The 13,919-nt window shown below is 35.5% G+C and overlaps 1 protein-coding gene across 1 annotated transcript; it reads left to right on the forward strand.

The window, feature by feature from the left end:
* Positions 1 to 2,474: 2,474 nt before the first annotated feature.
* Positions 2,475 to 6,182, forward strand: LOC126670583 (uncharacterized). Its single transcript, XM_050364348.2, has 3 exons — positions 2,475 to 2,681; positions 3,925 to 4,305; positions 4,990 to 6,182. Exons 1-3 carry the CDS (start codon positions 2,543 to 2,545, stop codon positions 5,664 to 5,666), a joined length of 1,197 nt encoding a protein of 398 aa, XP_050220305.1. The 5' UTR covers positions 2,475 to 2,542; the 3' UTR covers positions 5,667 to 6,182.
* Positions 6,183 to 13,919: the final 7,737 nt, after the last annotated feature.

Consider the following 13,919-nt stretch of genomic DNA (forward strand, 5'->3'; position numbering starts at 1 on the left):
GCATTCTGTAAGCAAACCATGGTTTGCATGCAATTATTGCAGGTTTTCATACATTAAGACTGATATTTAAGTGGTTAGTAGCTTTTCTTTTTTAATGAAAAGATAGATGATCATAATTATAGTTTTGAACACAAATAGTTGTATTATCTGTTTTTTGTTTCATCTCAAAAAATTAGTTATCTAATCATAATCTTTAACAGTTGTACATTTCTAAAACATCTTTAATATATTTCATATATATTTTTGATACATCTCAGATAGATAAATCAATAAATATATGAATTAATTTTTGTATTTTAGTATTATTAAATTGATTAAGTATCAATAAAAATAAATTAAAAAGATAATTGAGTGTAGATGTTATAGAGAGGATACTTCTCTGATACATTTCCGATACATATTTGATACATTTCCGATATATATTTAATAAATATTTGACAGTTCGAATCCTCTTTCTTGTTTTTTATACGTCTTCTTTTTAGTAGTTTTGTTACTTATATTTTTATAAATATTTGACACATCTCTAATATATATTTAATGCTCATGAAATCATATTTTCTCCTTGATATATACTTGATACATCTCCGATACATATCCGATACATCTTTAATACATAATTTATCATTTTAGATGTAACTAATAGAAACATCTTCAAATCGTAATTTATACTCTCTCCGTCCTAATAGAGTTGTCCACTTTGAGAATTTTTTTTTGTCCCAAAACTCTTGTCCATTTACAAAAAGTAACAATTTTTACACTCCAATTTTTCTATATTAACCCTATTTCCACTAATGAGTAAATGAAAAGTAAATTGCAAATGCACCTATATTAAATAAGGGCATGATAAGAAAAATAAGGAAAATTTTACAAAACAAATAAACAATGATTGTTTTTTTTAAACTGTGTAATAAAGGCAAAGTAGACAATTTTATTGGAACGGAAGGAGTAGATGATAAATACATTTCAAATTTAATTAATAGATACATGGTTGATACATAATTTAAACATGATAGATAGAAAATTCAATACACTTAATAAATACATTATTGATACATGATTTATACATGATAAGTACAATTTTTAAAATTAAATGGATATGTCGTTGATAAATAATTTATACAAAATATATACATTTTTAAAAATATATTTAATAGATACATCTCAGATACATATTATATATGGTAGATATATTATTTTATACATTAGATCCGTTTTTCATTTGTATCAACAATGTATCCGATGCATAATTCATAAAATTATACTTGTTTTTTAAAATTATTCATGTGTGTATTTTTATTTTAAAATTTAATATTTTAAAATTTAAATAAATATATAAGTAAATTATTATTTTATTAAAAAATTTAAAAGTAAGTATAAAATGAGTACCCAATTCAACTTGCTGAATCGGGTACAAAATGAATTGGGTACAAAAGGAATTGGACCCAATTGAACTTGCTGAATTAGGTACAATTCATACACTGACCCGCGCGTTATGTGCGGATCAGTATTATTTAATTTGGTGCACAAGATAACGCGTCAGCTGGCCTGACGCGCGCGCTAACGTCAGTGTGCGTCAGAAAGACGCACACTGACGTCAGAAAAATGGTATTTTTGATATTTTTTTTAAGAAAATGGTGCAGATGAAATTTTCATAATGACATAATATTGTGTGAAAATAGAAGCTATTTTTCTCGTAATTTTGTTATTTTTTTAACCTTTTTTTCACTTCAATCTAAACAAATAGCTACAATTGAATATGAAAATTGAAAAATGGATTGAAAGCGTAGATTCTGAAAGGTTAGGTCATAAACGAAAAACAATCAAAAAGATGAAGTATTTTTAAATCATTAAGTCTTTTCTATATCATAACATATTTATAGCAAATATATAACTTTTTTGGATCTTCATGTTTATTTGAACATGAGGGGCCATATTCATTAAATCTAGACCATTAATTATAAAATAAACGGTATAGATAAAAAAAATTTAATTTTAATTAAATTAATATACACCATTCATTTTATAAAAATGGTGTAGATCAATGAACATGGTCTCCCTAAGAATCTCTATCCATATTTTTAATTTTTTGCACATAGTCAGCAAAATTCAAAATAATGTATTTGATATAATTTTTAAAAAAATTCACACTAATTGTATTTAAAAATAATATAAGTGTATTCGTGTTTAGATGTTAGTTGAGAGAATTTGAATGTAAATTTTAAAATTATAAAAAGGTAAAACGGTATTTTAAAATACTATTATATTTTTGAGTAATGCTATATAATCTAACACTTTTAATCTACTTTACCGCTTGACATGTTAATTAAAAAAATGGATTGATTAAATTCTATTTTTTGAGATATACGCTTTTGAATGAAAATTAGACGAATGAAACTTTGCCACGCAAGATGGGTTGAAAAAGTTTATAAAATATCTCTTTTTCGTCAAAGAAGAAGTGGTTAAGATACTATTAGTAAACACGATATTTTTGTTGTTATAAGTCATACTGTGTGCCGTTTATCGTTAATGAAGAGTGAGAAAAATGGGAAGGGAGTTATGGGTTTCTCTGAGACATTCCATGTTTCCTATAAATTATAATTCTAACACTTTTATCAGTAGCAGAAGAAGAAGAGGGTTTCGTTTTTCTGTAATCAAGAATTACAAACACTATGATTTCCAAGGTAACCAATTTTCACTCTGATGCTTATTTGATGTATGCTCTTTGATTTCTGATTTATAATCCTTTTTTGTTATATTTAGAATTTCTTAATTTATAGTTTAGAGTCTGGACATCATTATAGATTTTAAGGCGATAACAATGGAGATTCAAATCACAGCCTCTTTCAGTTTGAGCTAATTGCTTTTATTGTTGTTAACAATGGCGGATTCGGAACTTTTTATAAGGCGGAAAAACTATACTATTAAATTTTATATTCGTAATTTTTGAAGATTCAAAGGTGGGCAATTGTCAAAGATAAGCTCTTTCTAAATCTGCCCGTGCTTGGTCCTTAACTTTATAATGATAGCCTGTGTTTAGACTAGAATTAAAAAAAGAAGAGCAAGATATTGCTGTTAACTTAATGCTGATTTTGTGTTAATGTTACTTAGATCAGTTTCTAATTGATTTACTGCAGGGCTTTTGAGTACTTTGGATTTCGGAACATAGCATTTCATAAGTAATTACAAAGTAATTGTCTATTCTAGTAGTAATAGTACACCTGCCAGCCATAGTTTCAACTTATGTTGCACGGAAATTTTCCCGATTTGTTTCATTTTTGTTTCCGGAATACTTCTAAAACTACAAACTCTATATGTTTATAACCTTTGTTTAAAATTTATTGCTTTTTTGTTTTCCATTTCGGTGTATCCCGTTTACCATTTCAACATTTTTTCGTTATGTGCTTGCTAGATTGCTTTCAACAAGCATTCTTATTCATAATTATATCATTGCTTAAACTTTTGCCATTTTTATTTGACTGATATCTATAAAATCATTTCGTCAATATTAGAACCAGGTGATATAGAGAAATTACTGTAAGGATATATTATGTTATCAAATTTGAGTGGCAGGTTACACTTTTTTTTCTTTCACATAATTACATTTTGCATTCACTATGTTTCATATCCGATCTTGCACACATATGGGAATATAGCACATGTGAGAAAACTTGAATTGTATTAATTTGGTTCAAAAACTGATATAAATCATGTTCAATGAATTAAGTAGTCGTGAACAGTATGTTGACAAATTTAGAGTGCAAGTTTAATGGAAGCTTCGTTATCTGAAAAGCCTCATTTTTTTTGGCAAGTGATTTTAAGTTTTCATATCAACATTGTTAATGCCATTTTTTCGGCTTCTATCATATTTGTTTTTATTGCCGCAGTTATTAACTCTTATAGATGCTAAGAAAAATTCTATCTCAGATTTTCAGGGCTATGCAAGACCCTCTCGCCTTTTAGAAGCCACAGAACCAAAAGTTTGCACAGAAATCTCACAGGAAAAAGATAGTCCAACTTTGAAGGTGGGTGGGTCTCGGTCTCTTTTCAAGGTTAAGCTACAGACAAGTAACGCCTATGGGTCAAGCCTTAGCGATCAGAATGCTGGAATACTCTTATGTTTAATAGACACAAATGGTGACTCTATATTGCAGAGGATTCCTATGATTTTGAAGTCCAACTCTGCAGAACCCTTGAACGAGGCAGGGTGCAATGTAGTTCATTTCCAAAGAGGTTCTGTTGATGAATTCACTTTCGAGGGACCAAAACTGGAACGAATTGAAGCTCTTTGGGTCAGCATTGAATCAGGTTAGTCCCTTGTGTACATGTATGTAGTCTATGCAATATAACTGTGGAAGATGTTTGTTGGTAGTGCCCATTTCGCGTTCATTTATTGTGAAGCATAGTGATGCTTAGTTAACAATTGTCATTATAAGGAGGAAGCCTCTGGGCTGTAAGCCTAGAAGAGTAAACCCAGCCTAAGGAATACAATGATAAGAAAAGCATATGTCTGGAATGAGAGGCAAAAAAGGTAGGACTAGTTCTTCTTCATTTGTGAAAACTACTGATTCGAGAACAATTTATTGCCTTGGCACAGCTACCAGCCAAAGCAAATAGATTTCAGGTTGGCGTCAAGGTCTCAACGAGCCTTTCCAAATTATGTTAATAACTGGAGGAAATATCATAGAATAGGCTAAAATTCTCTTAATATCTTTATGTATCTTCTTAAGTGAAGGATTGTTAACGTGAATTGGCCTACTCCTAACCTCCTTATAGGATGTGGCTGTTCGGGGCATATTTAAGACATGAGAATGTTAAAGGAAGAGACTTCTGGTTATTAATAGCATTCCTGACTAAAGTGCGGTCTTTATTTTCCACATTTATACTTGTTAGATACATATGCATTCGGGACAGATATGTAGGATAACTCGTTCATTTGCTACTGGAATTGACGGCCTTTTCTCACCTCTATATTTTTAATTTCCAAGTCAGGTCAGTGGAGATTAGGTGATCTGAGCCTGACAGTCATTAGCCCTTGCCAATCTACATCAGAAGAAACAATTCAGTTTACTGCTTTCGAGTATGAATTTCAAGTTGATGACATTTTACTTGGAGACCAGAGTGAAACATCTGTAGTGGAGCTGAGACCCAGCCTTGTCTCAGAATTTTCCGGGGTTGATCCGTACAACTTGTTTTTCTCAACCTCTACCAAATCAACATCTATGAAGATTTCGAATGAGGAAAGCATGAGAGAGTATGCAGATCTAAAAATATCCTTATTATCTTATGATGCTGCTCTAATTTTTGTTGGTACAATAATAGCAAATTTCGCAGCCGGTGAAAATTCAGGTTTTGCATTCTTCATTGGTGGAATTTGTGGATTCTCATATTTGTTACTACTGCAAAGGTCTGTTGATGGGTTACCAGCTTCACCGCCCACATCCGGGAATGATCAGCTAAATAGAGGAGGGTTCAAGGGGATAGTATTTGGGTTGGCATTGGCAGTAGGATTTACCGCTCTTGCCGTGAAATATGGCTATGGAGATTTCGAGATGATGGTTACCCCTAAAGAAATTTTGGTTGGAACAATGGGGTTTTTGGCATGCAAAGTTGCCGTGGTGCTAGCTGCATTTAAGCCTATTTCCATGGAATTGAACGAGAACGAATGATGCTTTGCCGTTTGTTCTGTGGATTTTCTGTAGAAAATAGAAAGTGCATATGTATATATGTATAGGGCCAAATCCATGTAGAGGCCCCTCTACTTTACACTTTTTTTTCTTTGGGTCCTTATACTTCATTTTTGTATTATCTGGTCCCTCTACTTACCTGTTTTTTATTTTCAAATCATTTTTGAGTTTTTTCCAGTCCTTTTGTGTGACTGGAGGAAAAACAAATTGTAAGTAGAGGGACTGGAGGAAAAAAAATTGAAAGTACAGGGACTGAAAAAACTCAAAAAGGACCTGAAAATCAAAAATATATAAGTAGAAGGACCAGATAATACAAAAATAAAGTATAAGGACCTACGGAAAAAAAAGTATAAAGTGTAGGGATCTCTACATGGGTTAAGCCTATATGTATATACAACATGAAAAAAGATTGAAATATAGAAAAACAGTACATATTTTCTTGTTTTGGACACTATTAACTGAAAATGTATGCTATGGAAGCTCGTAAACTTTTTCTTCTGGTTTTATCTATACTATATCAATTTATATCTATACTATATATAAAAGCACGGATGGGGGGAGGAGACAGACAAATTTACTGAATAATCCTTATTAATTTATTACTAAATAAAAATTTTATGGTCATTACTTAATTAATTAATAAATTAATTGCAAAAGATATATTCTAATTAGAATTCTAATGCGATATAATATAATTAGAGTTCTAATTAGAATAAAATCATAACAAAGATAATAAAAAAAGTTTAGTTATAAAGGTAGCCGGTTTACTCATTATTCCCGAATAATGATTTCACATTGTGACATTCCTAACCCAACTACAATTGATATGTAGCTATAATGATTCACATTGTGGCATTCCTAACCCAACTACAATTGATATGTAGCTATAATTTTATTTTAATAATGAATATTTATATATTATAATGGTCTAAAATATCATTTGATATATGAGTAAAAAATTGTTACTGGCGTTTTGCGTTTGTAACAACAAGCGTGTGAAATGCGGGCGTGCCAGGAAGCGGATTCCAAAATGTAACTTAACTTCTTAAACGAGCGATTGGGGTTTGGTTAACCTTATAACAAGTACTCCAATCAAGTAATGCTAAAACAAAGAATCCAATTGTAAATGTGTTTACTAATTGAATAAAATGAAAATACAAGTGTTTGAGTAGAAATTGCAGAAGTTCAATCGTAAATTTCTTTACTGATTGAAGAAAATTGAGAATGCTAAGTGTTGAGTGTTTTTGCCTTTGGGCTGGTTTTTGTTGGATTTGATCGGGGGTTGCAAATTGGCTGCTCTTCTCTTATTTATAGCTTTTTCCTTTGAAAAATGTTAACTGCACACGTTCTTCCCCACTTTCACGAACTGTCAATCGTGTATTGTTTCTGCTGCACGTGCTTTTTAACCTCTTTTCTTCTGGAATGGACTTCTTGGACTTATGGGCCATTTAAATTAATATTTAATGGCCATCTCAAATTTGGGCTTAATCTTCTGCAAATGGACTTGGACTTTTTGAATCTATTAGGAATAACTAGTCAACCTCTGGAAATCACCTTCTGGAAGTCAACCTCTAAAAATCAACCTCTGAAAATCACCCTCTGGAAATTAACCTCTGGAGTAAAAATTAGTCAACCTCTAGAGACCAACCTTTGGAAACCAACATCTAAAGTCAAAATTAGTCAACCTTTGGAAATCAACATCTGAAGTCAAAATTAGTCAACCTCTAGAAATTAACCTTTGAAAATCAACCTCCGAAGTCAAAATTATTCACACTACTCTTTTTATCTTTTGAAAAAAGAATATGGGCTTTTATGGCCTTTTTGCCATATTTTTAATTTTGGTGCAAACAATACCCCCTATATAATTGGCTTTTTAGAAATAAAGCTATTTATATATTTTTCTTTTAGCCAAAATTTAAAAATTTTAGCTTTCACAATGGTTAGGCCTAAGGTTTTATTTTCTGAAATTGATAAGGATTTATGGAAGGGTGAAAATCCTCTAGAAAACATGGTTTCAAAAGTTTCAAAAATATACAAAAATCCAAAAGGTGAAAAGGTTTTAGAAGATCAAAAAAATTTCAAATTCATCTTCTCTCTAAAATTTAAAACAAAACCCTAATTCAAAAATTAAACCCAATTTTTCCCCAAAAATCACTAGACCTCAAACAATGTCACAAATTGGAGTAGAGGGAGAACAATCGCCGATCATCACCACCGCATCTCCGGCGGTCAGCTCCTTGTCAACGCCCACCGTGCTGCCAACCGACAACGATCCCGCGGTTAGCAGCTTTGGCGTTTTGTCTCCCACGGCAGCAGCTCCTCTCCCGCCGTCCAGCTCCTCGCTTGCAGCAGTTATGGAGTCGCCGATCACCGCGCCGTCCAGCTCCTCGCCAGCAGCAGCGTCTGCTCTTTTAACGCCGGCAGCTGTCACTTCCCAACAACTCGGTGAAGATTCGGCGGGCAGCAGCAATGGCGATGCTTCTCGCCAACAGCAACCGTCCGTCGTTCCTTTCCAGCGGCAGCAATAGTCTTCTGTGGCAACGGACAACAGCTCGGTGCCGTCATCAAGCCGTTCCTCTCCGCCAGCTAATCACCTCTCACCGTCTAGCAGCAGCGGCGTCATTCCTCAGCAGCAGGTGTTCGGAGGTTCTGGCCAGCAGCTGACTTCGGCGGCAGCAAGGGTGGACGACAGCTTCCCCTCGGCAGCCATCGCAGCGGCAGCGAGCTCCTCTCCGGCGATTGCAGCAGGTACATTCTTTTCTCTTTTCAATTAGTCAATTATTTCAGATTTAATTAATTGCTTAGGATTAATTAATCCACTAAAGGAAAAATAGAAAAAAATTGTGTAATGATTTAAAAAAAATTAGAATTCATTAGGTAAAATTTATGAACTCCCTTTGAAATTTTGGTTTGTGTCAATACTAATTTTGTCAAAATTCATTTGTTCGAATTTGATTCAATGTCGACATTTGAACTTTCAATTGTCTGGACTTGGTTTAATGTCAACATTTGAACTTTAAATTTGATTCAATGTCAACATTTGAATTTTAAATGCTAATGATTTTAGCATGTTGTGATTTTGACTTCCTTTGCTATTTTTGTAGATGGCGGTTTGCCAACCAGCTTGATGGCGGAAATTGTAGCTACTACACCTGCCTTTAATTCTAAGACACAAACTTCTGGCTTGGCGATTTCAAAGGCAACAACTTCTGGTTTTCCGCCAACCAACACCTCAGGTAAATTTCTTTTGAAATCAAACTCCTAAGATTTAGCTACTGTGATGTGATGCTTGATCTTTTTTGGTTTACCTAAGATTGTGATTTTTGCTTATGCACTTCAAACTAAAACAATTTGAATTTAATTGCTTAACATTGAATTCAATGCTAAAACAACTAAATTCAATTATTCAAAATTTTAACTTAGTGCCAAGAACCATTTAGATCAATTGCTTAGTAGTGTTTGGCATCAATTTCAGACCTTGCTTCGGCTTCTAAAGAGCCGTTGGTCCTTTATCTGGCTGATGGTACTTTATTTACACCACCCTTCCAACACAATGTAGTGACCAAACCTTTGCAACAAACTGTAATCCTATCAACGGGTAAGAATTGATCTTTAGGACTTTAGATGCATTTTGTCTTCTGGATGGTTGAATACATCTGTATCTTGATATTTGCAGGTTCTCCTAAGTTGGTAGCTACCACTTTCTCTGACTTCGCGGCTCAAAAGCCGGCCTTCAACCCCTTTGCTATACCATCCACCTCTTCTCCTCCAGACAAAGGTAAACCACTGTATTAACTTTTGTGATTGGATTGGTTAGTGTGAATTTTGATGCAGGTTTTATTTTAATGGTTTAGGATACCAATAATACTACTAGGAACTTGTAAATTCTTCAGGCCATTAGATAGAATATTCTAAGCCTTTAGAAGTCAAATTTCTAGGTGGTCAAGTTTAATGAACATTTAAGGCCTTACGACTTTTTAGGCCTAAATTTTGATATGCTACTTGAACCATGTTTGTTTTGGCTTTACTTCAACCATTTAAAAACTCAAATTGGCTAAATGATTGGTTTATGTTTATTTTATTTTGAGAATTGGCAAAAACCAATTTCTTTTGCTTTTGTTTAGCCAATTTTAAAAATGCATATGAAAATTAAAATTTGCACTTACATGTTTTGGGATACCTACTACGGCACCAGTCAGTAGGGCTGTGGGTGTCCCTATTTCTCCTCTCCTAGTGGGGATTCCCGACCGAAAGGATGCTATTGAAAAGGTATGTCATGGTGAACTCCCCTTTTCTTTTTGAGATTGGGTTTCATGTTGTGAGCAAATGCTTCTCTTTTTTAGGAGTTCAATAGACAAATTCTGGATCCACCAGCCCTTGCTCCTTTTCCACCTTATGTCACCTTCCAGTAAGTTTTGTACTAGAGATTTTTTAGCCGATTTTCACCTTAGTCTTGTTTATTTAAAACTATTGTTTTCTCCGCAGGGACACCTCTTTAACTCCCCTTTTGAAAAAGGGTCTCATCATCCAGGGCATTGGCAATAAAGCTACTCCAGAAGCTCCTCCCTACCCTATGCATGAGAGTGACGTATTAGTATGGGATTGTAAAGTGACAGGGGCTTCTGATATTACTTCCGCCATTAAGTCATGGCCTCGTCAGCCTCCTAAATGGACGGATTGGGTGGCTTGTCTACGTCCTTACTTCCAGAGGGATTGGCGGAGACTGGGTTTACTCCAGCTGATAGAGATAAGCGACAGACATATTGAGCTGAATGCTGGTATGTGCAGATCTTTTCTTCGCTATTGGAGTAGTTCGGCCAATTCTTTTATTTTTCCTTTCGGCCCGATGTCAGTTACTTTAAAAGATATCTTCATGCTCACCGGCCTTCCGGTTATTGGATTTGACGCCCCTTGTCTATTTGAGGTGGAGACGAAAGACCTCTATTCTTATCCAATTTGTCCGAGTTACCCGGCGTGTGTTTCCAAGTGGAGTGTCTTAACAACACCTCCTTCTTTAAAAGAACATACAGAGTTTCTATGGGTCCTAATATGCAAGTTCATCATGTGCCCCTCCTCCGGCACTCCTACCAAGGAATATTGGAAGCTTGCAAGTAATCTAGCCAACGGGACTTTTGTGGCTTTGGGGCCTGTGTTGTTAGGCGCCCTCTACTATGTTTTTGAGCAGTCTGTTACTACTCACCTCTTGGCCAAGTTAGATGGTCATGTGTGGTTGCTACAGTTGTGGATTTTTTCCTACTTCGCAGAGCTAATGGGTGTAGCGGTAGGTACTTTGTGCACTCCTATTGTGGATCTTTTGGCAGTCAAGTGTTATTTTGGGGAGACCGCTGTCTTTGATTTTCTTGTTGAACGCACCGCTAGGGAAGCCTCGGTTTTGTCCGTTTTTGATCATCACTCATATATTCCTCAGTGGATGGACATTTTCTCAGGGAAGCCAAGTACGCTCCTCCTTATCAAAAGAAAGCTCTTTTATGCCTTTACTACCTCTAGGATGTTATTTTTGGGAGGATCTCAAGCCTTCTCTACTCGTGCTTCTAGCCAACATTGTGTGTCAAAGTTGTACATGAGTAGCCTTTGGGGTAGGAAGTTTGGGCTTAACCTCTCTCAAATTCATCCTTACCTTGAACAACATGATGGTGAGTGGACAAGATCTATTGTAGAGCAGCTTGTCAAGGTATATGGTTATTATCGTTGTCCTGTGGTGGAGAATTTGATTCCATATGACTTTGCCTCTTGGTGGGACGAGCGGTTTCAACTCATTCTGTCCAAAAATGCAAGTAACGACTTCATCTTTTTAAACTTGTCTCCTATTTGTTTTCTACCTCTAATTCTTTACACCTTTGTAGGGAAAGAAGCAAGGCTTCTAGTTCAACCTCCTCAAAGGCCTACTCCAGTGAGCAAGCCTAAGAAACAGGCTAAGAAAAAGAATCGCAACACCTCTTCAGAGTCATCTTTTGAGAAGACGGAATTGCCTAAGACACAAGCTAAAAGGAAGAGTCGTGACACTTCTTCGGATTCGTCTTTTGAGAGGACAGAATTGCCTAAGACTAGGCAGTCAGGGAGACTCCTCAAAGTAGCCAAAAAACGACATGCTGGACCTCCTGAGACTGTGGTCTTAGAAGATGATTCAGAGGATTATTAACTTCCGGACCTACTTCACGGTAAATCTCTTTCACTTTGCTTCTTATGCTTAATATGTTTCATCCATTTGACATTGACTTTTTTTTTTTACAGAAGCCGCTCATACAGAAGACACAACGCTAGATGTTGATTCCGAGGCAGCCATGGATACAGAGGATGATGGAGTCCTTGACACACAAGGTAACCATCTTTCTTGGTCTTTATTATCTATCATAGTTACCTAGCTCATTTCATTGAAATCTTCTTAGGTATGGAGCATTCAGGGGAGCAATGCTCCAAGTCAGCCTCCGAGTCAACTTCTAAAGGCTCCAAGTCAGCCTCTGAGCCAACTTCTAAAGGCTCCAAATCAGAGTCTGCTTCTAAAGGCTCTAGGTCAGCTTCTGAGTCTGCCTCCAAAGGCTCCAAGTCAGCCTCTGAAAAAGATTCTGCTACCTCCACTGAATCCGAGGTAAATCTCTAACTTTGTTAAGATACGTTTTTATTATACTTTTGGTTGGATATTAACCTTCCTTCAAATTCTTCTTCAGGAACCTTTATCGCAAATTAAGAAACTTTCTTCGATAATAGCAGAAGACCAAGACCTGGTAGATTTAAGCTTCTTGGACGAGATGAGCACCCCGGAAGCTAGTGTTTCTTTTGTCCCCTTGCCGGCTGACGTCGAGAGAGCTGTTTCTTTAGTCAAGCATGTCCTCGGCCAGCACATTTCTATTGTTACAGATTCCCAGAAGAAAGATCTCATTTCCTCTCTCTATGTTCTACGCCTTGTTCCTGACTCCGTCTTCACTGATGAAGTAGAGAAAGATATTCTGGACTCGCTCAACTTGTGGAGGTCTTGTGTTGAGATTGAGTCAAATGACCTCACCAAGTTGAAATCTTCAAAAGCAGATAATGCCAGGTATTTATCTTTGGGATCTAAAAGGCAAGAAGTGGCTCAAAAACTACGAGATCTAGAAGCTAGTGGTAAGGCCTTTGAAAAGGAGATTGAGCAACTGGAAACTGCTATTCTAGCTTTAAAGAGTAAGCAGCTTGATCTTGTGGTGGAAGGCAAGCTTCTAGCCGAGGAATATCAAGGAATCAACTCCCAACTCCAGCCTCTTCATACTACCATTCAAGAGAAGAAAAATGACATGGTTTCATGGGTACAAAATTGTGCTAAGGCTCGTCAAGACAAAGTTGTTTGCCAATCGAGGTGGAGCAAGTTGCAAGGCCTTTTCTCAAATTCTTCACCTACTCCAATGTTGGCTTCCTCTACCTCCACCAACACTACAGCTCTATGATTTTATTTTATTTTGTATATGAACTGTGTTATGTAGTTTAGCTTTAGACTTGGTGACTTTTGTTGAACCAAAAGACTTTGCTTTTGGCTTTTGGATTTTCTTTTTATATAAAGGACACTTTTGCTCACACGGCCTTTTGGCCAGTACTTGCTTCGTGACACGTACACCTGCACCTATGCACTTGTACATGCATTGCATTACAGAGATGCCATTCAGGTACTTTCTAAACTTTAAATGTCTTGGTGTGAAGATGGCTCTCCAGCCATTTGTTTGCTTGTTGTGTTCCACACCAAGATTCACTTACAGGTACAGCCATGCATTACATTTTCACTATGTGTTTATGTTACTGGTATGAAGATGGCTTTTTCCATATACTTGTGTAGTGATGTGATGTCCATACCAGGACTTGTTTCACGAACAAATCACATATATCACTTACAGCCATGCATTGCATTACAGGGCCGTTTTTGTTTGCTGTTGAATGTTGTTGAATTTTCTTTTTATCCCTTTAGCTTAGTTAGCCAAAGTTTAAAAAGTCTTAGAGGAATAGAGAATTTATAAACTGTTTATAGTAGGAGTTTGATACCAGGATAGTGGAAAAACAAATTAAAGTTCTACCACTTATCTTTTCCCCTTCCTCCTATGGACTTCTATAAATCTTCCTGCTAATCTTATGGCAACCTTGCCAGTCAATTCTAAGGTGTCTTGCATGGTCTTTTCTAAGTGACCACTTCCCATATTTCTTTTATTATTTCTAGGTGGTGGCTAGATTACCTTCCACCTTTGACAGTCAACTCTT

Source organism: Mercurialis annua, linkage group LG2 (genome assembly GCF_937616625.2).
Source record: "Mercurialis annua linkage group LG2, ddMerAnnu1.2, whole genome shotgun sequence".
NCBI classification, from domain to species: Eukaryota; Viridiplantae; Streptophyta; class Magnoliopsida; order Malpighiales; family Euphorbiaceae; genus Mercurialis; species Mercurialis annua.